The sequence below is a fragment of the Clarias gariepinus genome, chromosome 27, assembly GCF_024256425.1.
Source record: "Clarias gariepinus isolate MV-2021 ecotype Netherlands chromosome 27, CGAR_prim_01v2, whole genome shotgun sequence".
Taxonomy (NCBI): Eukaryota; Metazoa; Chordata; class Actinopteri; order Siluriformes; family Clariidae; genus Clarias; species Clarias gariepinus.
In genome coordinates, this window is record NC_071126.1 from 10,423,150 (window position 1) to 10,446,788 (window position 23,639).

The window sequence follows — 23,639 nt, forward strand, 5'->3', positions numbered from 1 at the left end:
CACTGTTTCTTTTTTATGTACTATATAATATGCACTACTGTATATAGTCAACATTTTTATGGACATCTGGCCATGTCTTCACACCTATTCCAGATTAATCGTTATTTACTGTAAATCCACACTTTTCGAGGAAGGCTTTCCATATTGGTTAGGTGTGTTTTGATACCTTTCTATTTTGGCCAACATTTATTTTTATTGTGAATTGTGCTGCATTGGCTTTTCTGTGGATTCAGACCTGGTGGCAAGGCTTTGCTCCCCACAGGCATAGATGAGTCTTGGGTGCCAACAATCCTGCCACCAGATAACTCAAGCATAATTCATAATCAGTATTATTTGTTTTACCTGGCGGGGGTCTTAATGTTATCGCTGTTATCAGGTTCAATCTCAAGTAGGCTTTTATTGTCATTTTAAGTACAGTATATACTGTTCAGGACCAAGTGAAACAAAACAATGTTCCTCCAGAACCAAGGTTCTTTTAACAATATAAATTAACAAAATAAACTCTTCAACTAAGACTCTTTATTAACTGATTAGCTAAGACAAAAAAAATTAACACCAACTAAGTACTATACAAAAAGACAATATAAAGTGCATATGCTAATGAGTTAAAGTAGTGCAAGTAAATTGTTCGTGTAATGATAGATAAAAAACAGTAAACATTCTTGTTAAAGTAGCAGCAAGAAAAGAGTTCTAGTGCAAATAATTGCAGGTTGGCGTGTGAAATTGCTAGATGGTTGTAGATCAGTGTGTTTGAGCGTGTGTGTTTGTCAGTGCAGTCTCACTGTACTTTAGGTCATTGTGTTTATCTGAATGAGTAAGTATGTCTGTATGTGTGTGTGTGTGTGTGTTTGTGCGTGTGTGTGTGCATTTATTAGTCCAGTCCCTATTATTGAGGAGATGAATGGTTTGTGGGAAGAAGCTGTTACACAGTCTGGATGTGAGGGCCCGAATGCTTCCCACCTTTTTCCAAAAGACAGGAGGGTGAAGACTGTGTGAGGGGTGTGTCTGATCAGCCACAATGCTGGTGGTTTTGCGGGTGCAGCAAAATATATAAAGTGGTCAAATATCTTTTTGACATCAACTCTACTAATATTTATTATATTATTATATATCTGGCCCAACTAATCACTTTGTTATACATCACTCTTTTGTATACATTTATTTGTCTATCAGGTGTTAAATATAGGCATGTAGAAAAATATAGAAAATATAGAATGTTAATAAAATGTTTACATACTGGACTTATATCATCTCAGAGAAGAGCCGAGCAGAGCTCCTTGTTGAATAAATTAATTCCTTAAGAGACCCATGCGCCCTCTAGTGGCGGCTGCATAGAATGGTAGACATAGCTGAATTTGAAAAAAAAAAAAAAAAACACAACAACTTTAAACACAAGGTAAAATTGCCTAAACAGTTGTAATGGTGACATTGAAACATTTTTTAATTATTGGTATCCTAGAAATTAACTCCACCATTTACACTACACGCTGTCTTCGTTAAGTGTACAGTATCCTTCGCAATCTGATGACTTTGCACATCACCTGTTCCTGTTATTGCCCTCAGGTAGAAGAAGGTACAGGTCCATACATATGATTAGTCACCCCCCTCTCTGCCCTTGCCCCCATCTATTCTTTCATATCACACATCACTATTACAATAACTGTGAACTGGAGCACACACAATAGACACACTTTTCTTGTGGTTCGTTGCCCTCCCGCTTTATATCCTATTTCACATAGCCATTATGGTTACTGCACTGCTGCACTATGGTTGCACTTTACTACATGCCAGGAAAGATGATGCTCTAATGATATCTCATTGTTATTCTAATGATATCTGTATGATCTAATGATAACTTAAACATAGTGTGATGGTCTGGGGCTGCTTTGCATATTTACTGTAGGTCCTGGATGACTTTGCCTGAATTTTGCGCTTTACCAAAAAATCGTAAAGGAGAATGTCCAGCCATCAGTTTGTGATCTCAAGCTCAAGAACACTTGGAGTATGCAGCAGAACAATGATCCACAACACCTCTGAGCAAATCCACCTCTGAATGGCCCAAAAAACTAAATTAAATCTGATTGAGATGACCTTAAACAGGTTGTTCATGCTGGAAAACCCTCCAATGCAGCTTAATTAAAACAATTCTGCAAAGAAGAGTGGGCCACAATTCCTCCACAGTGAACGATTCATTGTCAGCTACCGCAAACACTTGATTGCAGGAGTTGATGCCAAGGGTGGCACAACCATTAATTATGTTTAGGGGCAATTTCTCTTAATAAATTAAACAGTTATTCAAAAACAGTGTTTTGTATTTACTCAGGTTATCTTTGTGTAATATTCCAATTAGTTTGATGACCTCAATCAAATATGTATGACAAATATGCAACAAAAAAAAAGAAATTAAGGATTTTTCATGCCGCTGTATACCCTGGAACCAGTCTGGACTCTCCCAATTGACCTCTCTCATTAACAAGGAGTTTGTTAATGAGAGGGGTTGTCTGCAAAAGTGTTGCTCACTGGATTATTATCTTATTGCACACTTTAAGTACTTGGTGAAAAATTGCTCTAAATAAAATTACTGAAATTTAATGTGATGCAATGCTTTCATACAGTTGGCTGATAACTGTATCAATGTTTGGTGAGTAAATGTAAAAAGTGTAATTTGGTTCTGAAACCAACTGTTAATGAAGACAACTGGCTGCTAAAGATACACTAATGGCTACTTTAAAATGAAGAAATGTGTTAATGTGTTCTATAAAGCTTAAATATATTTTTATAAAGCTTATATATATTTTATATAGGTTTTCTAAACTGATTTCAACATAGTCACAAGCCCCGATTGTGTAGACTCCATTTACTGTATGTTATTACACTGTCTTCAGCTGAGAATAGTATTGTTACAGGATATTTGCATATGAGAAGCAAGTAGGGATATATAACAGGTGGTAACGTACAGGTGCCGACTACTATTGAGTTTGAAAACATTGCTCAATTTTTGCTTGTAAGCAGCAAGACTCAACAGGCATCAGACATTAGCTAGATCAAATTGTCTCAGGCAAGTTTTTTTCATATGTCACACCCAAGTCTTCATTGTTTGTGACATGATGCTTTCTCATGCTGAAAGTAATTATTAGAAGATGGTAAATTGTGACCAAGAAGGGCTGCAGAAATACTTACTGTAATTACAAAAAAGAGTTTATTTGATATTAACAAAATCTCCTCAGAGGGTGCCAAAAATACATCCCTGACACCTTACATCACCCTCACCAGCCTGGAATGGTGACAAAAGGCAGGTTGGGTTAATGGATTTGTGCTGCTGGTGTCAAATTCAGATCCTATCATCTACCGTATGTGGCTTGGCAGAAATTAAGATTTCTTAGATAAGGCTCAATTTTTCCAGTCTTTAACTTCCCAGTTTTGGAGAGCTTGTGCCAAAGGTAGCCTCAGCTTTTTGTACTTGACTGATAGAAATAGAACCCAGCATTCTGCTGTTGCAGTCCATCATCTTTTTCTCCTCAACACAATTGTGCACAATTGAGTTATTATTTAATTACCATATTTGTATTTAAATTAGCTACAAAGTTTTACTGAGCATTCTGCGGAACCTCCCACTGTTTTTTCGACTGCTTTGACAGTTGCACCCGCTTCTTTTGGGTACCAATGATCCTGCCACCAGTTTAATTATATATAATTGATATTTACTGTTATTCATTTTACCTGGTGGTGGTTTTAATGTTATGGCTGACCAGTGTATAATAAGCTGCTAGGGAAGTGGTCATAATCTCAGTGACATGAGGAAATGCCATTGTATCATTTCAATACTCTATCAACTCTAGTAATGTTCATTACATATCTGACTTAACTAATCACTCTGTATCCTCTTGTCAACATCCATGTGTCTAGCAGGTGTGAAATATGCACTTCTGACTTCTGTTGAGGAACGCACAGAGGGATATAATGCATAGAGTAAAATGTTTTCTGATGTAGTACGTTAATGTGGGAACATGGAAGCTCTTCTCGACAAATGAAGGCTTTAAGAGACACATGCAGCCACTAGTGGTTACTGCGTAGAATGGTTGTCAAAAAAGAAAATGCTTATACAGTGGTGATGGTAACATTAAAAATATACGTTTAATTATTAGTTTCTTAGTGATTAGCACTGTCACCTTGCACCTCCAGGGTTAGGGTTTTGAACTTCACCTCTGGTCCATGTGTGTGTTGTTTGTATATACTCCCTGTGCTTGTTGGGTTTCCTTCCTCAGCAAAAAGATACACACAGTAGGCATTACAATTTTTCTGTAGTGTGTAAGTGTGTGTGCTTGTGCCCTATGATGGGTTGGCATTGGCTTGTGTCATACGTTCCCAGGATTATGTCTAATCATTAATAATTATGTCAGTGGAACTTCCTCAACAGGATAGTGAGAGCGTGTTTGTGTGGTTTAATAAGCATAGTTCTGTTTTATTGGGACAGTACTAAAAAGACAATATGTGAAGAGGAAAGCAGAAAGAATGTTATGCATTGATGGATTTATGTGCATTGTATGGTGTTTTTAAGAACCATCTTAATAGCCAAGGTAATAACCAAAGAATACGGTATCACTGTTGGATATTATTTAATACAGAAGTCAGTGTGAAGTTTTTTTCTTTTGTTATTTATTGCAATGTGATTTAGAATTTTTTGATGTTTGATTTTGATGTTAATTTTTACATTATTTTCCTTTTTTTTGTATTGTGTTATGCTGCTATGGCAAGAAATATAAAAATGGTACCTTTTCATAACAGATTTGTGATGCCTGTAATGTAGTGTCTCTAGTATATCATAAAATGTATGTCATATAAGTTAGTGCTTCTCAACTCTGTTTTTGCAGGTCCCCTTCTCTGCACATTTTACCATTTTCTCAGCTCCCAGCATACCTGATATAACTTAAGCTAACAGCTTTTATTGTAATTAAAGTGGGTGTAATAGAGCAGAAAGAACATTAAATCTGCTGGACAGCGGAGCTGGACCAAGGTTGGAAACCACCGCCACCACCACCACCACCACCACAACTGTTCTACCACAACCCATACATCTTCTATTGGATTTGGATTGGGTAAAGAAGGCGGCCTCTAAAGAACAATAAGCTGACGGTAATGATCATGAGCCCAGTTTGAGACTTGGTGCATTATCATGATAAAAGTAGCTATTAGAAGATGCACATGGTCAGCAACAATCCTCAAACAGGCCATGACTATCAAGTGAGGATTAATAAACAGGACCGATGTTGGCCAAGAAAACATTCCTGACACTATTACACCATATCCATGAGCCTAGACTGTTGTCACAAGGCAGGTTGAGTCCATGGATTAATGTTGTTGGTGCTAAATTCTGACCCTACCATCTGTATGCCTCAGCAAAAACTAAGATTCATAAAACCATACTGAGTTTTCCAGCCTTTTACTGTCCAGTTTTGGTGAGCCTGTGCCCACTCTGCTCTCAGCTTACTGTTCTTAACTGACAGAAGTGAAACCTGAAGTGGTCTTCTGCTGTTGAAGCCTATCATTTTGTGCATTCTGAGATGCTTTTCTACTAAAGAAAATTGTACAGTGTAGTTATTTAAGTTACTATAGCCATATTACAGTCCTGAATTTGTTTTTTTTATATATATTTGTCACACTTAAATGATTGAGACAATGAAACGAATTTCTTACATTACACACAGATAAATAAAACCTGTCTGAGTAAAGCATGCTAAAAGATCTAAATCCAACACAGTCTAAAAAAATTCAGGAGCAGATAAGAAACAAAGTAATTAACATGTATCAGCCTGGGAATGAAAAGTCATTTCTAAATCTTTGGGACTCCAGGGAACCGCAATGAGAGGTTTTCCCCTTAATAAATGAAATCAGCATTCAAAAACTGTCATTTGTATTTACCTGGATTATCTTTGTGTAATATTGAAATTGGTTAATGATCCCAATCATTAACATGCAAAAATTGTATTTTTCTGTATATCTTTTTTCTATTGTGTTTATTGTATATAATTTTTACCTAAATTCCTATTTTAAACAATTCATCAAAGTTGTCTAACCCTAGTCACAAGCCCTGATTGCATAGATTTATTTTGTTATCACATTGTCTTCAGCTGAGACTGTTATTGTTACAGGTTCCCCCATGTACATGCTGCAGTCTTATAGTCATTTGTTCTTATCTGTCTTATTTTTTATGACCATATTTGCTTAACTTAGGCTTAGTGAAATAGTCCGTTCCATGCACTTGTAACAGCTATTTAATGTTTTTCATTGCTTATTTTATCAGCTAAATGTAGATGCAAGTTGGAGAATTAATAGTGTTAAATGCAGAAATGAGGTCTTGGTCAAAATTAACCTGTATTATTATTATTATTATTATTATTATTATTATAATCATCATCATCATTATCATCATCATCATCATCATCATTATCATCATCATCTCAATATTAATACACATTTTGTAAAGTTCCAGGAAACACCTTGTTCTTTCAGTGGAATATATTATTAACAATAAAAACCAAAAATTAAGCAACAAAAAGCATATGAGGAACGAGTGAGGTGATACTGCAAAATTCAATTAATTTCAAATGAAATGCTGTCAAACGGGTGCTAAATCACCTAGTATTGAGTTTGAGAACAAAGTTTGCTTAACTATAGCTCGTAAGCAGCAAGTCTCATCAGGCACCAGCATATCAGCTTGATCAAAGTGTCTTGGGCAAGGTTTTTTCACATGTCACACCCAAGTCTGCCCTGTTTGTGACATGTTGCATTATCATGCTGGAAGTAGTCGTCAGAAGATGGTAAATTGTGACCACGAAAGACGACACATGGTCAGGGTCAAGTTTAATTAATATAAAAAGTTTCAGAGAGTGCCAATAAAACATTCCTGGCACCTTACATCATCCTCACCAGCCTGGAATGGTGACACAAGGCAGGTTTGTTTCATGTATTCATGCTGTTGGTGTCAAATTCTGATCCTATCGTCTACAGTATGTGGCTTGGCAGAAATTAAGATTCATTAGACAAGGCTAAATTATTCTATTTGTTAACTGTCCAGTTTTGAAGAGCCTGTGCCAAAGGTAGCCTCAGCTTTCTGTACTTGAATGATGGAAGTAGAACCCAGTATAGTCTTCTGCTGTTGCAGTCCATCATGCTGTGCATCTTGGGATGCTTCTTCTCCCCACCAAAATTTTGCAGATTAGTTATCTGAGTTACTGTACTCACTATACTGCACTGAACTGCAGCTTCTCCTCATTTTTCTAATGTTTAAAAATCTGAAATTCTTTTGTATTTTGAATAAACATTTTAATGACCTCAACAATTCTTACTAATTGGAGTAATTAAAATAAACAAAGCTTAAAGTGTCTATAATAAATCATATTTTCTGACTATTGCTCTTATATGTAATAATCTGCCTTAGCCTAGTAATCAATCAGTATTACATGCATTGGTATGTGTTTGATAGGATATACAGTGGTGTGAAAAACTATTTGCCCCCTTCCTGATTTCTTATTCTTTTGCATGTTTGTCACACAAAATGTTTCTGATCATCAAACACATTTAAATATTAGTCAAAGATAACACAAGTAAACACAAAATGCAGTTTTTAAATGATGGTTTTTATTATTTAGGGAGAAAAAAAATGCAAACCAACATGGCCCTGTGTGAAAAAGTAATTGCCTCCTGAACCTAATAACTGGTTGGGCCACCCTTAGCAGCAATAACTGCAATCAAGCGTTTGCGATAACTTGCAACGAGTCTTTTACAGCGCTCTGGAGGAATTTTGGCCCATCATCTTTGCAGAATTGTTGTAATTCAGCTTTATTTGAGGGTTTTCATGAACCGCCTTTTTAAGGTCATGCCACAACATCTCAATAGGATTCAGGTCAGGACTTTGACTAGGCCACTCCAAAGTCTTCATTTTGTTTTTCTTCAGCCATTCAGAGGTGGATTTGCTGGTGTGTTTTTGGTCATTGTCCTGCTGCAGCACCCAAGATCGCTTCAGCTTGAGTTGACGAACAGATGGCCGGCCATTCTCCTTCAGGATTTTTTGGTAGACAATAGAATTCATGGTTCCATCTATCACAGCAAGCCTTTCAGGTCCTGAAGCAGCAAAACAACCCCAGACCATCACACTACCACCACCATATTTTACTGCTGGTATGATGTTCTTTTTCTGAAATGCCGTGTTACTTTTACGCCAGATGTAACGGGACACGCACCTTCCAAAAAGTTCAACTTTTGTCTCCTCGGTTCACAAGGTATTTTCCCAAAAGTCTTGGCAATCATTGAGATGTTTTTTAGCTAAATTGAGACGAGCCTTAATTTTCTTTTTGCTTCAAAGTGGTTTGCGCCTTGGAAATCTGCCATGCAGGCCATTTTTGCCCAGTCTCTTTCTTATGGTGGAGTCGTGAACACTGATCTTAATTGAGGCAAGTGAGGCCTGCAGTTCTTTAGATGTTGTCCTGGGGTCTTTTGTGGCCTTTCGGATGAGTTGTCTCTGCGCTCTTGGGGTAATTTTGGTCGGCCGGCCACTACTGGGTAGGTTCACCACTGTTCCATGTTTTTGCCATTTGTGGATAATGGCTCTCACTGTGGTTCGCTGGAGTCCCAAAGCTTTAGAAATGGCTTTATAACCTTTACCAGACTGATAGATCTCAATTACTTTCGTTTTCATTTGTTCCTGAATTTCTTTGGATCTTGGCATGATGTCTAGCTTTTGAGGTGCTTTTGGTCTACTTCTCTGTGTCAGGTAGCTCCTATTTAAGTGATTTCTTGATTGAAACAGGTGTGGCAGTAATCAGGCCTGGAGGTGACTACAGAAATTGAACTTAGGTGTGATAAACCACAGTTAAGTTATTTTTTAACAATGGGGGCAATCACTTTTTCACACAGGGCCATGTAAATTTTGAGTTTTTTTTTCTCCCTTAATAACGTAAACCTTCATTTAAAAACTGCATTTTGTGTTCAATTATGTTATCTTTGACTAATAGTTAACGGTTTTTGATGAGCAGAAACATTTAAGTGTGACAAACATGCAAAAGAATAAGAAATCAGGAAGGAGGCAAATAGTTTTTCACACCACTGTAAAAGATTATTGACTATTAAGATTATTTTTTGGCCCACACTCCAAGGTGTAACAGTTGTACTTATTTCTTAGTTTGCAAGAACATTTGGTAGGAATAGTTTAATCACTGTCTGTTTTGCTCAAACCTGAACTTGTATTTTTACTATTTGATAATTCATGATAGATAGATATAGATAGATATTCCAAAACATCTGAGCTTTTGAGTTTTCTTGTGCTTTTGATTAACCCCTGTTCATCTACAGTAAAACACATGCTATTTGTTGTTTATGCTTTAAATATACATTTAGACTTAAAAAGTAAAAAGTTGTTAATGCGTTATAGTGCATTTAGGCCAATGTAGCTTATTACAGTTGGTACAGTTGTTTATGTAATAAGCAAACATTTAGACTAATGTGGCCTTATTTAATGTTAAAGTGTTTAAATTCCATTCCAATGCACCTAGAGATCCATGCCAACTGTTTAAAGAAACAGCGGCAGACAGCTTTGACTACCTGCAGCATCTCCAAGTTTGCACTAAGAAACTAGAGGAGCACCATGAGTTGCAGTAAAAAAAAAGAATATCATGAAAAACCCATTTTGATGGTTGATGTGAACATCACCTGTGGGTCATACACCGATCAGCCATAATGTTATGACCAGCCACTTAATAATCACCCACTTAATATTAGGTAGGTCCCCTCTTTTTGCAACCAAATCAGTAATATGATGTATTTTATATGAATATAATATTAATAATATCATATTATTCTCGTACTTTTATCATATGTTCATTTACAGTGAATAACATTTATCATATAGCAATATATTAAGTATTAGGCAGTAAGTGAAGCTTTTGTCCCTAAAGTTGTTGTCTTGAAAATAGAATAAAATGGGCAAATTTAAGGGTTTTAATGACTTGGACAACGCCCAAATTGTGATGGCTAGATGACTGGGTAAGAGCAACTCCAAAACTGCAGCTCATGTGGGATGTTCCTGGTATGCAGTGATCAAAAGTGGTGCAAGGAATTAAAACCAATGAACCATGGGCAGGAAAGTCTCACTGATGCACGTGAGGAGCGAAGGCTTGTCCATGTACTCTGATCCAATATAAAAGCTATTGTAGCTGGTAATGCTGGTTTCCATAAAAAGGTGTCAAAACATAACTGTTTTGTTGGCAAAAGAGGGGACCTACTCAATATTAGGTGGGTGGTCATAATATTGTAGTGCACTACTGCCAAATGATAGGCTTATTACAGAATTATTTGATCACTAGCTTAAGCCTGGGCTAGCCATGTTGGTATTCCACAAATAAATATATGAGGTAGATGTGCTTTATTTAAAGGTGTTTCGTATCACCTTATCAAAACTCTAAGGAATGACAGAGTTTAAAGAGGGGCACGCTTTTGTTTAACCCCTGATGAGTGATGACTAAACGCCATATGCCATGTCGAAATCCATTCCAACCGCATGACTTTCCTCAAGATGTGACGTCATTTCCTGGACTTGCCCCCATTAACGAGAGGAGGTGGAGTGGGAAATGCTATATAGTCAAACACTCCGTGGAGCGCCTCCCTCATCTACTTAGATTTTAGATCACTTTAACAGTGCAAAAGCTGAGGTAAGTGTGCTAAATTACTACAACGAGTGTATTTATGTCAGTCAAATCTTTATCTTCAGGTGTCAGAAGACGGCTGTTTGTCCGAACTGTCGGACATGCACTAGCGTTATTTATCAAGTAAACTTCGGAGTTTTTCTTTTGAATTATTATTTGTTTTTAGTTCGTGAAGTTTCTGTAAAAGTTAAGACTATTTTAGAGAACCGTTTTGTCGTCTAAATTGCTGACAAAACCTTCATCTATCAGGCGCATGTCCTGTTTGTGTACAGTTTGAGTGTGGAGGTTAGGCGGCGGGGCGTGGTAGTGCAGATAGCCGACTGTAACCGACTGCAGTTTGTGCTAAGCACGGAAGAGAAAGTCGTAAACGAATTCTGCACGCGGAACTGTTAACACGGACAGTGATCAGGAAGAGCGGGATGCATTGTCATGACACTTTCATGTATTTGACACACCATGATGGGTCTGTTAAAATGTGTATAATAAAATATTTAGATATACCAGCAAAGATCAAACATGTGGGTCATTTTCTTGATCTTTCTGATTACTGTTGCTATGCCTTTTTTCTTTAATATTAATATTTCTGTTCCCCTGTGCCATGGTGGTGTCGGGGTCAGCACTGCATCCTCGCATCTCCAGGGTCAAGGGTTCAAATCCAGCCCTTGGAACTATGTGCAAGTTAGTCTGGTTTCCACCAAAAGTCATGTAGATTAGACTAGCTGGTATTTCCAAACTGTGTGTGTGTGTGTGCGTGTGCTGGGACGGGTTGGCACGCTGTCCAGACTGTGCCCTAGCCTCCTGCCCCTGAGTCCCCTGAGATAGACTCCAGGCTTACAGCATAAGCGTTATAGAGAGAGTGAGTGCTCTGTTCCTATATATTAGGGGCTGTGGTGGATTTATATAATTTAGGTTGTGGGTTTTTCCAGGAAGGTGGACATGAAATGAAAATCCCTATTATTTATTATTATTATGTTTTAAAACACATTATTACATGGGATTTTTAATGGAGTTAATAAATAATAACAGTACTCAAAAGTAATGGCATATGAATCTAGAATGACTGACAGCTGTGCCAAGTGTTTTGTACTTTCCATTATAAATTGGGACAATCTGAAAGTTTCTACGTTCTTTTCTCATGTCACATTAGTGTTTTCCCCCCCTGATGCACGAGAGATAAATTGATCAATGGGTTCAACTTGGCTTCGTTTACTTTATTTATCAAATAGGTCTTCAAAATTCTTCTGCCAAAATTTATCCATAAATACCCATTTGAATTTGCTAAAAGAGAAATACAGTAAAGGCTGATTTTTATTCAACAAACAAAAAATATGATTTAAGCCTACAACAAAGGGCAAAAAAAAAACCCTTTTTACTAAAAAAAAAGGTTTGACCTTTGTTGTAGGCTTAAAACGTATTGTTTGTTTGTTGAATTAAAATCAGCCTTTACTGTAAAACTTTACAAAAACGTTTTTACTAGTTTAAATGTTCTGTTGTGCTCTTGCACTAGTGTTCAAACTGTTCCACCAATAGATCAACAATATTTGTGTATTATACAGTGTATTATAATGTTTAGTGCCATATTTTAACTCGTCTTTCCTCTGTCTTCTTTTATCTCAGGCTTTCTTTGTCAGTTTACAAAAAAAAAGGTCCTCTTCCAATTTTGCAAAATGGAATCTGTTTCCATGGCAAACAATAACTTTGCCCTTGAGCTGTTTAGCAAGATCAAGAAAGACAACAAGACTGGCAATGTCTTCTTCTCCTCTCTCAGCATCTCCTCCTCGCTGGCCATGGTGTCTCTTGGAGCTGCAGGCAACACAGCAACTCAGATGTCTGAGGTTGGAACAATGACAGCAATACTAATGTAAAATAGTCCAAATTATATTAAAACACACAAAGAAATAAATGTTAATAATCTGGAAATAAACAATAGATAGAACTTGACTGATTTAAAAAGCCAGAGCAATATTGGAGTGGAGATTGGAGTTGGGACTCATCACTTCGGAAATGTGTTTTAAAGAGGGCATACAGTAGTTAGCAGTGGGAAAGTTTGGGTGAGTCTGAGTTGGTAAAAAGAGACAAGCTCAGACAAGTACAACAGAGTAAGAGTGATGAAATTTATTTAAGGTATTTTAGTTCATTATTTTGACCTGTCAATTTTTTTATGATTAAAAATATTTGCCTGCAATTTTTTTCTTACAGCTTAAGTGTATTGTCTCATGCTCGATGTGTTCTTCTTTAAGCAGTTGAGTATAATGCACAATTGAAATAAACCTGTTAGTTTGCATACTTTGAGCTTTGTTACTGTTCAAACAGAATCAGTCTAGTGAGTGAATATACTGTAAAGAGCAATTCCACAATGGGTGTGTTATTAGCAGCCATAAGTTTTAGTATTATTCTTTAACATGCTAAGAGTGAAGCAAATCAAGACTGTGCAGCAAACGAGCACAGCATTCATTTCTGCATATTAATTAACTAAAAAAACAACAACATTCATAGCATTGACTAGATCTGCATTAAAGATTTTTGTGTCTGATCACAAAAATAGGCTTACAACTGTCCATGCTGTTTTACTACCAAGATAACAATCTTTAGATACACCCAGTTACACAAGTCCTGATTGCTTAGATGCAGTTACACTGTATGTGGAGCTGTTACAAAATCCCCCTGTCAGCTCAAAGGTCATGTGATCTTTAAAATGAGTTATATGCTAGAGCATTCTAAGCATTCAGTCATTTAGGTGTGACCATGTTGTGTTTCTATGGTTACTCTATTGTCTGCCATAAAATGTCTAATCTCTTATGATGTTTACTTTGCATAGGGCTGTTTAAACAGTCTTTTACTGGGTTTTTTAGACCCTTCCACTCCATGAAGAAGAAGAATTTCCAAAGGCTATACTGATAACTGAATTTTTGTACTGTACCCTGTACCCGTCATATACTTGCAAAATTTTTTAAAGCAAAGGTTCTTAATCCTGAACTTGGATTCTCTGCTGGCTTGCACAATTAAATGTTTGCCCAGATCAAACCACAACTGATTTCGCTCATTAGCTAATTAACAGCTTCTGAATTAAAGTAAGTGTAGTAGAGCAGATAAAACATTAAAAAATATGCAGAACAGAACAGTACCCCAGTACAAACTCCAGGACCAGTGCTGGGAAATTGTGCAAAAAAGAAATGCATATTTATTAACATTATTATTTCTTAATAAATGTAGGCAGTTTTTGTTGCAGGATTCAGTTTGTCTGCTGTAATTCTAAACAAAACACTTCACAAGACTGTTTAGGGTTGTGGTGGAAATTTACCCTTATGGTACATTAGCTAGGCAGGATACATTCAATCAGTGGAGACTGATAAAAATGCTCTGCAGTAAGTTGTGGGTGTGAGATAAGGAACATTTCTCAGTTTATGCAAATAAATGAAATTAAAACAAAAATGAAGCAAAATTAGTATTTATTTGTTATATATGCATTATGTGGACTTTGCTTATTTACATATTACAGCCTGTTGGGAAGTTGTGGTCAGCCACAATATGTTTCCCTAGACTGTAAAGGGATAAAGGCCTTGCTCAAGGGCCCAAGTGTTTTAACATAGAGCCTTATCCACTGAGTTACCACAGCAAGACTCATCATGCAGCAATCAATCAGGATGTTCATTGGGCCTTGGCACAGTCTCTCATAATGTGTCATATCCACTGCATGTGTTTTAGAAACAAGGCCCTAAAGCAAGTTGTTGTTGACTGAAGCTTGTTGTTGATTGTGATTCAGTTTCCCTAAAAAGCAACTGTTGCAATTCATGCTCAGGGGTTGTTGAATAGTCTTCGTAATTGCTCAGTGCCATGTTTTAGAAGGGCAGTAACCAGTGTTATGGGTGATTAAATAATGTTTTACTTACTTAGATTACAAGTCTTGACAATTCTTAATGACATAAATTCTTAACGATTGTTTCTTGCAAAGAGGCCACTTGTGCAGTTTAGATCATTATGAAACATCAGTACAGTGTAGGGGAACGTTTGGCCCTTTTTTATTCTTTTTAATTCTTCTATGTGCACATCCTAAAGTGCAATGGATTTTGTATATATGTTCATGGTAAAAACCCTGTTTCATGAGATTTTAAGTCTTATAAGACTTTTACATAGTAAGTATTTGACCATAGGACACACCTACCTTCCAAATTAAAATGAATGTATTCCTGCAAACAACTGATCTATGTAATCAAAAGGGTTTTGCAAGTCTCATGATTAATATGTTGCTGTAGGTCTTGAGCTTCAACAAACCAGTGAAGCCTAAGTCTGCTCAACCAGTAGCAGCCCAACATGCACAACAAACCCAGAAATTCCAGTTACCAGCTGCATTAAAAAAGGTTGTTTCATGAAAATACTAAATGGAGGCACTAACATCAGTGGGGAAAAGGGATTATTTTTTGCAATAACCTTGGTGATGGTAGTTCATGGCTTACTTATAGGTGCTTTTCCTTGGTTGCGGATAACTGGCATCCAGTGCTGCCTTTCTTTCTTTTTATTGATACTATACAGCTTAGATATGAAAAAGTCTTACAAACATAAACATTTTTACTTGCATTTGCTCATTTTCTTATAATTTGTTATGCAAGTAATAATTCTGTTAGGATAAAGTTAATCTTCACTTATTACAAAGATTTCTTGCTTTTATTCGTGGGTAACTTTGATTATTTTCAATCAATATGATGTAGGCTCTTCACCACGATAAAGCCACAGATGACATCCATGTCAGCTTTAACAAACTGATGCAGCAACTAAACAAAGCAGGAGCACCTTATTCCCTCAGTCTGGCCAATAGGCTTTATGGAGAGCAGTCCTATAAATTTGTGGAGGTAAGATCTCTGAATACAAAAGTGTAAGAAATGATTTTCTCTTATACACAATATAAAGCATGATTTATAGTAACATTACTAAAATGTTGAAAAATAATAATAATAAAAAATAATAATAAATAAAAACAAGATTACTTAGTGTGTTTTTTAATTGTGTTGTGACTGCTATATGAGGACACTTGACAAATACATGCTTATATGCTTTTTGATTATGTAATGCAGCATTGTAAGTGTCCCGCTTTGCTGTTGTAATATTTTCCACCAGATTTTGGAGCAGGATTTGGAGGATTTCTGCTCATTCAGTCACAAGCATTAATGACGTTGGGCACTAAGTTTGGGTGTTCAGTCAGCTTTCCAGTTAATCCCAAAGGTGTTCAGTGGGGTTGCTTGCTTTGTGTACAGCGGCATGATCATACTAGAACATTTGAGCCCTGTAAATATACGCACTTGCAGCACCAGTCAAAAGTTTGGACACATTTTCTAATTGTGTTTTTTGTTTAGTGATTTCTTTTTATGCATTCTAGAACAAGACTGGAGATTTAGAAATAATAAATGACGCATATGGAATTATGGAATCAAGTAGCCATAACGGTCAATTGTAGACACAAAGGTCTGCTGTTCTGGAATACTTCCTGCAAGAATGGTATTGTCAAAATCATCAAGCAGCATGATGAAACTTGTTCTTATGAAGACTATACCAGAAAAGCAGGACCAAAACTTAACTCTGCTGCAGAGGAGAAGTTCATTTAGAGTTACCAGCCACAAAAAAATCACCAATTAGTAGCATCTCAGATTAGAACCATTATAAAGGCTTTACAGAACATAAGTAGCAAACACTCTGAACATAAACGGTTCAAAGGAGATTATTGCATTTTTTTGATGACTACATTTTACAATGTACAAAAAGAAATAAAAATTAGGACAGATTATGGAATTAGAAGGCATGTCCAAACTTTTGACTGGTAGTGTACACTGTATAGGAACATTTTATAAACAAAGCACTCTCAGTTAAATCCCTTTTCATATTCAGTTGGACACAACCAATAACCACTAAAGCCATGTTCATATAAAAGGTTGTAAGTATATTCAAATGACTAAATAAATGTAATTTATGTCATATATTGCCTAACATTAATGCTGGACACCAATAACATATTAAATTAACCATTTGAAGGTTGATTTTTCCCTAATTTACTTTTAACATTCAGCTGAGTTGCTTTTTATTGTGCAGCAAATGTTGATCTACATATATTTCTTTGTTTTTAATTGATTTAATTTTAAACAGAAATTTCTGAGTGACACAAAAAAACACTACAATGCTGAGCTAGAAACTGTTGACTTTCAATCAAATGCAGAAGCCGCGCGTGTCAAAATCAACAGCTGGGTGGAGAAACAAACTAAAGGTTAGTAGTGTACATAAACTTGTTTGAGAATTTTTCATGTATTAAGATTTATTTGTCACGTTCATCTTGAAACATTGTGAAATTCTTGCATCGCATATATAACTCAGGAAGCTAGGGTTAGAGCACGGGTCCAGCCAGTTTACGGCACCGCAGAGCAGATAAGTTTAAGGACTTTGAGGTTAGGGGTCCTGTCCAATCCCACCCCACAATAAAGCCAATGCAGTACAAATTGCTAAAAAACAAAAAAAAAAAAAACTGCTGGCTACAATAGAATGGTATTAGAAAACCCAGTCCATCACAGCCTGTCACATGATGCTTAGCAGGCAAGACGTTCAAGGTTGTTGATCCATCAATTCCCCAGTGGTGGGCAAACAATTCTGATCCACAGAGTATCCAACCGCGCGGCACGGTGGTGTAGTGGTTAGCACTGTCGCCTTGCACCTCCAGGGTCTGGGTTCGATTCCCGGCCAGGCTCGATTCCCATCCCTGTGTGCATGGAGATTGCATGTTCTCCCCGTGCTTGGTGGGCTTCCTCCTCACCGGTTACTTTACTCCGATTTCCTCCCACATTCCGAAGACATGTAGGTAAGGTTAATTGATGTTCCCAAATTGCCCATAGTGTGTGCCCTGCGATGGATTGGCACCCTGTCCAGGGTGTACTCTGCCTCGTGCCCTAAGCCTCCTAGGATAGGCTCCAGGTTTCTGCGATCCTATATAGAGGATAAAGCTGTATAGAAGATGATTGAGCGAGAGTATCCAACTTTTCCTGATGTCGGACATTACAGCACACCCTGGTGAGGTCTGGTGGAGTCATTTTAAGACCTCTGACAGAGCTGTCCTCAAGGCACAAAGGCAACCTACATTAAAACAAGAATTAGCCCCAATATAATGTTATGACTGATTATTGTACAGATCCTTTGTTATTTTAGGTAACACTGACAATTTATTGTTTGTATGCTATACTTGTGCATTAATTTTAACATGTTTAATCCATTTTTATCCACGACAGAGCTAATATAGCTAAAATGCAGATCCACCTTGTAGTTTTTTTCCCCAGTGACCTTGCTGATTTTTTTTATTTACATTTTTTGCGAACTACTTCCACTACTTAAAATACTACTGCTACTAGTTGTAACATTAGTATTTGAATTAATAGAATCATTATTATTGCATTTTTGTCCTGTGCAATATTTTTCTAGAAATGTTGTGTCTGATTAACACTGTTTTTGTGCCTTAAAATGCTCACAATAGAAAAGATCAAGGACTTGCTGGCAAAAGGAATTGTTGATAGTTTGACCAAACTTGTCTTGGTGAATGCCATCTACTTTAAGGGCAGCTGGGAAAAGCAGTTTAAGGTAGAGGCAACAACAGAGACTCCTTTTAAAATCAACAAGGTGGGTACCATGCACTTATAAAAAGAAAATGCAGTCTCCTTCCTATTTAAATCCTTGTGAACTTGTGTTCTCTTCTGTGCAAATCTATGTACTCCTGTACTCTTCTGTACATTTTTGCACTTCTGTCCTCTCATGTATACCCCTGTTATCTTTGCATGGCTCTAGCTTGTCTTGTTTGTTCCTTCTATGTCTTGTAGCATATTGTAAAACATCGTCCTGTTATTGTGTGGCTAGGTAACTAAACATAGACCCAAGCCAAATACTTTGGAAAGAAAAGTAAAAATAAAACCAAAAAGTTCTAATAATATGGCTTAATTACACAAAATCTTTTGTTTCCTCATCTCTCCTGTGCACATTTGTCCTTTCCTGTGCACACCATACTCTTTTGTGCATTTTTGCCACTTCATATTTTGCTTTGTGAGATGTTGCATCGATATCTTATGTGATGCAAAATGTGGTGATGCAATACAGTCTGTTGTACCAAAATATAGCAATATCTACTTCACATTTTGATATTTTAGAAAAAAAGTAAAGATAAAAACTAACAATATAACATGAGTATATGAATAAGGAGTATTGTCTATAACAGATGTAAAATAATAATAATAATAATAATAATAATAATAACCCCTTAGTTAAAAATTTCAGTATGAGCCCCTGAGTGGCGCAGTGGTAAAGTGGTTATATATATATATATATATACATATATATATATATATATATATATATATATATATATATATATATATATATATATAAAAATCTGATTATATTCACAGATGAATAAAAAATATATATTTTTTATTATGTCATGCTCATTTATTAATTGTTTTTTTTGTTATTAATTTCCCCCTTTTATTTAAAATATTGACCAATAATAATAATAATAATTTATTATTATTATATATTTTAATGTTTTTATATTTTATTACATACAGAACGACACAAAACCAGTGCAGATGATGACCCAAAAGGCTAAGTTTCCCCTGGCCTTTATACCTGGTTTGCAGTTTAACATTATAGAACTGCCATATGTGGGCAAGGAGCTCAGTATGCTAATTATGCTACCTGTTGAGATTGCAGACGATACTACTGGCCTTGAGAAGGTAAATTCTTTAAATTTATATCTTTCTTTAAAAAAAAATATATATATAGATATAAAGCAAATGTATGTGTGTTAAAATATATTTCGCAGATCGAACAAGCGCTCAATTATGAGAACTTCATGGAGTGGACACGGCCTGATATGATGGACTTGGTCGAAGTGCAAGTGTCTTTGCCACGGTTCAAACTGGAAGAAACCTACGACATGAAAGAGCTGCTTGTCAGCATGGGCATGGCAGATGCCTTTGACATGGTCAAAGCTGACTTTTCACAAATGTCTCCTTGTGATGATTTGGTGCTCTCCAAGGTGGTCCACAAGTCTTTTGTAGAAGTGAATGAGGAAGGCACTGAAGCAGCTGCGGCTACTGCGGCTGTCATGATGCTGCGTTGTGCTATGATGACTGTGTCCTTTAAGGCAGACCACCCCTTCCTCTTTTTCATTCAACACAAACCAACCCGAAGCATTCTCTTTTGTGGACGCTACAGCAGTCCTTAAATCGCCTGATGCTCTTAAGTGCAATTATAACTCTATGCAGTCATTTGATGCCTTACTTAAAGAAGTGTACTGACTGGATAATAAAAATATATGTAAAGTTGTAACTGACATACAGTAAAGCACTTTGGCAAAATGATACAATCATTAACCAAATAAAATAAACATATTCTTCATCACACATCAGTGTTTTCTATTAAAAAGTGTTAAAAACATAGCTTGTGCTGCACAGTGGAGCATTGGGTTACAACTCCAGTCTTAATCAATTGCTATATAGATATGGGAGCCACTAGGAATTTTCTGCTTTTTGATGCAGCATGTGGTATGACCACAAGTCAAATCCCTGCTGTCTGATATTAACCAAATGATATCAGACAGCAGTTTCCCTTTTCAGTCTTATTCCTCTTTAGGTTTCTTGCTGTTGTCATTTCAGGGAGTTATTCTGTCACTGTCTCCCTTGCCTTGCTTATCACGGACAAAATATAAACAACTTATACGCCGAATGCCCTTCCTAATGCAACTCTCCCTTTTTATCCAGGCTTGGGACTGGCACTGCATACAGTGGCCGGGAGTGTGAGCATTGGGTGGGAATTTAACCTTGTCCTTCCGCATGGAAGGCAAGAAACCTACCACTGAGCCACCAATTCCATCTGTCTTCTCTATTTACTTACTTACTTTCTTTATAAATACAGTTTAACTAGCTGACTGCATATCCCAAGAGTTTTTGTTAATTAGACATGTAAAGATTATAGATAAATGTCAACTTGTAGCTACAAAAAGGACATTTGTATATACTAACCTAACATGTACTCAGTATAGAACTAAATATTAATTAAGGTGATTTTTTTTTTTTATCTTGAATAAATGGCCAGTGAGGGGCTTGGGGTGCTTAAGTAAAGTTTAGGATAGCCATAGCACCCCCTAGCACCCCTAGAGTTGTTTGTGGTTAATTTAGAATTTTTTTTTTTATTGCTTGAATAGTATAATTTGTAAGAAGAAAAATGACTGAATTCATTAATAAAAAAGTGGATAATTTGTATAGACTTTAGACATAAAGTCAGCACAGGTAATCTAATTCAGCCTTTGGGCGCATGACCTTATGACCTTACGTTCACATCCGGTTATTGTTTATTTATTTATTTTCCCTTTTTCCCCTCTTACAATGCTTTTACATATAAGTTTAGCGTCACAAACCTGTCTTTGTGTTACGCATGTCCGCATGTGTAAAATAAAATCTCTTATTTATTCACACACTTTGTCATTATAGACTGTTGTATGGTCTTTAAGCAAGAATTGCATTTTTTAAAAATTGCATTCTCTAATAATGCGTCAGTTACCTCAAATACGTAAAACCATATTAAGTAAGTTCATCAAATAGCCAGCAGAGGGAGATGTTGGAGACAGAATGCAACGTGAACGTCAGTAAGTTATGCCATCTGAGATAGTTATTGAAAGAATTGAAAGAATATTGCAACATTATCATGACCTACAAAAGAAATGTACTCATACGCATATTAGTCCTGAGGTCTGAGAACTGCTTTTGCAAAGTGTGTTTGCGTGTGTGAGCATAGGCGTACATGATTTTTTTTTTTATGCCAGTAGTAAGGTTTTTCATAATTACTCTGAGGGCTGGGACTGACTATTCAATTCAATTCAATTTTATTTTTATAGCGCTTTTATCAGTTGGCATTGTCCCAAAGCAGCTTTACACAATCAAAAGAATTATTTAAGTTTGTATGGAATTTATATCTGTTTGAATCAAAATGGTCAGATAGTCCCTGATGAGCAAGCCGAGGGCGACAGTGGCAAGGAAAAACTCCCTGAGACGGTAGTAGGAAGAAACCTTGAGAGGAACCAGACTCAACAGGGAACCCATCCTCATTTGGGTAAAACAGAAAGCAGAAATTAATCTGCATTCATACTGTCTGTTAGTTGGCAGGCAGTTCAGCATAACAGTTGATGTTAATTGATGTTAATATGGAGTCAAGTTAGTCATTGAAAACTCAGGTAGACTTGTAAACTCAGGTATGAACATGTATGTGGTTGTGATACTCTGCAGCTGGCACCAGGTCTTTTATATTGTGCCCTCGAAAAGGCTGCCATGTAAGCCTGCATGTAAACTTATGTCAGTCATCTCTTATTGCAGTGAATTTTGCCAAATGTTTGCCAAATGAGGAGTAAGATGAATGGTATTTCTTTAAAGTATTTTTTGTTGCATTTTTGTAAAACATATTATAGATATATACTATTTCCAAAAATATTTCATATTTAAAAATGTATATAATTAATATTAGATCAGTGCAGACCTGAACAGAAATGTTTTAAATTTATTTCCTAAGTTCAGTAAATAAGTTGAGGTAAACTGTAAATGTATGTATGTATTGTTATTATTATTATTATTATTATTTTTATTAATGCTGTTGGCCTTTTGGCTGCTCCCGGCAAGGGGTCACCACAGCAAACCATCACGTCCGCACATACAAGCTTGGCACAGGTTTTTACGATAAAAGATATATATTATAATTAATATTATTATTATTAATTAATTATTATTTAAAATAATAATATTAATTATTTTTTAACATTTTTTAAATTTTATTTTATTATACAGAAATATCTTTTGCTGTAGGTCATATTTGATGATATTGCCACAGGTCTTTAACTTGAGCTCTTAGTATAGACACTAGGGTGATTCTGCTCAGCACAACCATTGTCCCAATGCACAACACCCTGGAGCTAACCATTTCACACCACAGGCCCACCAGATCACCAATAGTTTTTGGTAAGTAGGCTTCAAACAATTTGTTAAATACAGTATGGTACATTTAGCTTGTTCTGAAGAGATCCTTTAATGTTAGAGTATCTTGGTTTGTCTGCAAATAGTCATCATGTCGCACAGAACATGGCATTAGTGATCCTTCCAGAGTACGAATTATTCCAATTACTGTAAAAAATAAATAAATAAATAAACTGCTCAGCCAAAAATAAAAAAATTGCCTGAAAATATGGGGTCAGTTTTATAATCATATGATCAATGATATGATAGTGTAGGAACATTTTAAAAATAAACAGGCAGTAAGGAAGAATTTTAACTCCAAACCATAAAAAAACAGTCAACATGACTGAAGTAATAATCTTTAAATCTTCCTACTCTAACTTGTACTGTACAGTATATCAGTATTGTATATTCACTCCATTTAATACCCAATTCAATTGAATACAGCAATAGTATTTGCTTCATACAAACAAACATATTTCTCAAAGTCTAACTCTTACCCCTTGTATTTCCACATCCAAGTACCAAGAATGACGCAAGAACATTCTTGTGTCAGGTTATAGGGTTCATAGCAGAAAAAGTTTATTTTTTTTGATAAAGCCTGTAATCTCTATAACCTTGATTCACTTTTCCACTGTAAACAGGTGGTGGTCTTCTCACCCTCATCCTTTTTGCTAGTATGTGTGACTTTGTTTGTACAGGAGTTTGTGAGTACATATCCAGGTCGTATTTTTTCGCAGAAGCACAGCATGTTTAAATTTTATTTTAAAACTTGTTATAATTTTTGACATACTGTATGTAAACATTTATTTAACAACCATTAATAAATGGTGTTTGTCTTTTTAATTGCTACTTGTATAGCGGTTACCATGCTAAATTGGCACAGTGAAAGAAAAGGAGTGACAAATACAGCCTTGCTTAATTG

At 36.1% G+C, this 23,639-nt stretch overlaps 1 protein-coding gene across 2 annotated transcripts; it reads left to right on the forward strand.

Moving 5' to 3' along the window:
- Window positions 1-10,599: 10,599 nt before the first annotated feature.
- On the forward strand, window positions 10,600-20,119 carry LOC128515089 (leukocyte elastase inhibitor-like). Of its 2 annotated transcripts, XM_053489115.1 has the most exons (8): window positions 10,600-10,703; window positions 12,315-12,532; window positions 14,951-15,055; window positions 15,404-15,544; window positions 16,830-16,947; window positions 18,199-18,341; window positions 19,280-19,447; window positions 19,537-20,119. In XM_053489115.1, the coding sequence occupies exons 2-8, from the start codon at window positions 12,365-12,367 to the stop codon at window positions 19,939-19,941; spliced, it is 1,248 nt and encodes a 415-aa protein (XP_053345090.1). In that variant the 5' UTR covers window positions 10,600-10,703; window positions 12,315-12,364; the 3' UTR covers window positions 19,942-20,119. The 2 variants fall into 2 exon arrangements, with proteins under 2 accessions (XP_053345090.1, XP_053345091.1); XM_053489116.1 differs by lacking the exon at window positions 14,951-15,055.
- The last annotated feature ends 3,520 nt before the right edge of the window (window positions 20,120-23,639 follow it).

What these genes read in the sequence shown, in the direction of transcription:
- LOC128515089 (XM_053489115.1), top strand. Translation starts at nt 12,365, where the DNA reads ATGGAATCTGTTTCCATGGCAAACAATAACTTTGCCCTTGAGCTGTTT. An exon ending in TACCAGCTGCATTAAAAAAG is followed by an intron (nt 15,056 to 15,403) that starts GTTGTTTCATGA and finishes AATATGATGTAG; the next exon opens with GCTCTTCACCACGATAAAGC. An exon ending in CTCCTTTTAAAATCAACAAG is followed by an intron (nt 18,342 to 19,279) that starts GTGGGTACCATG and finishes TATTACATACAG; the next exon opens with AACGACACAAAACCAGTGCA.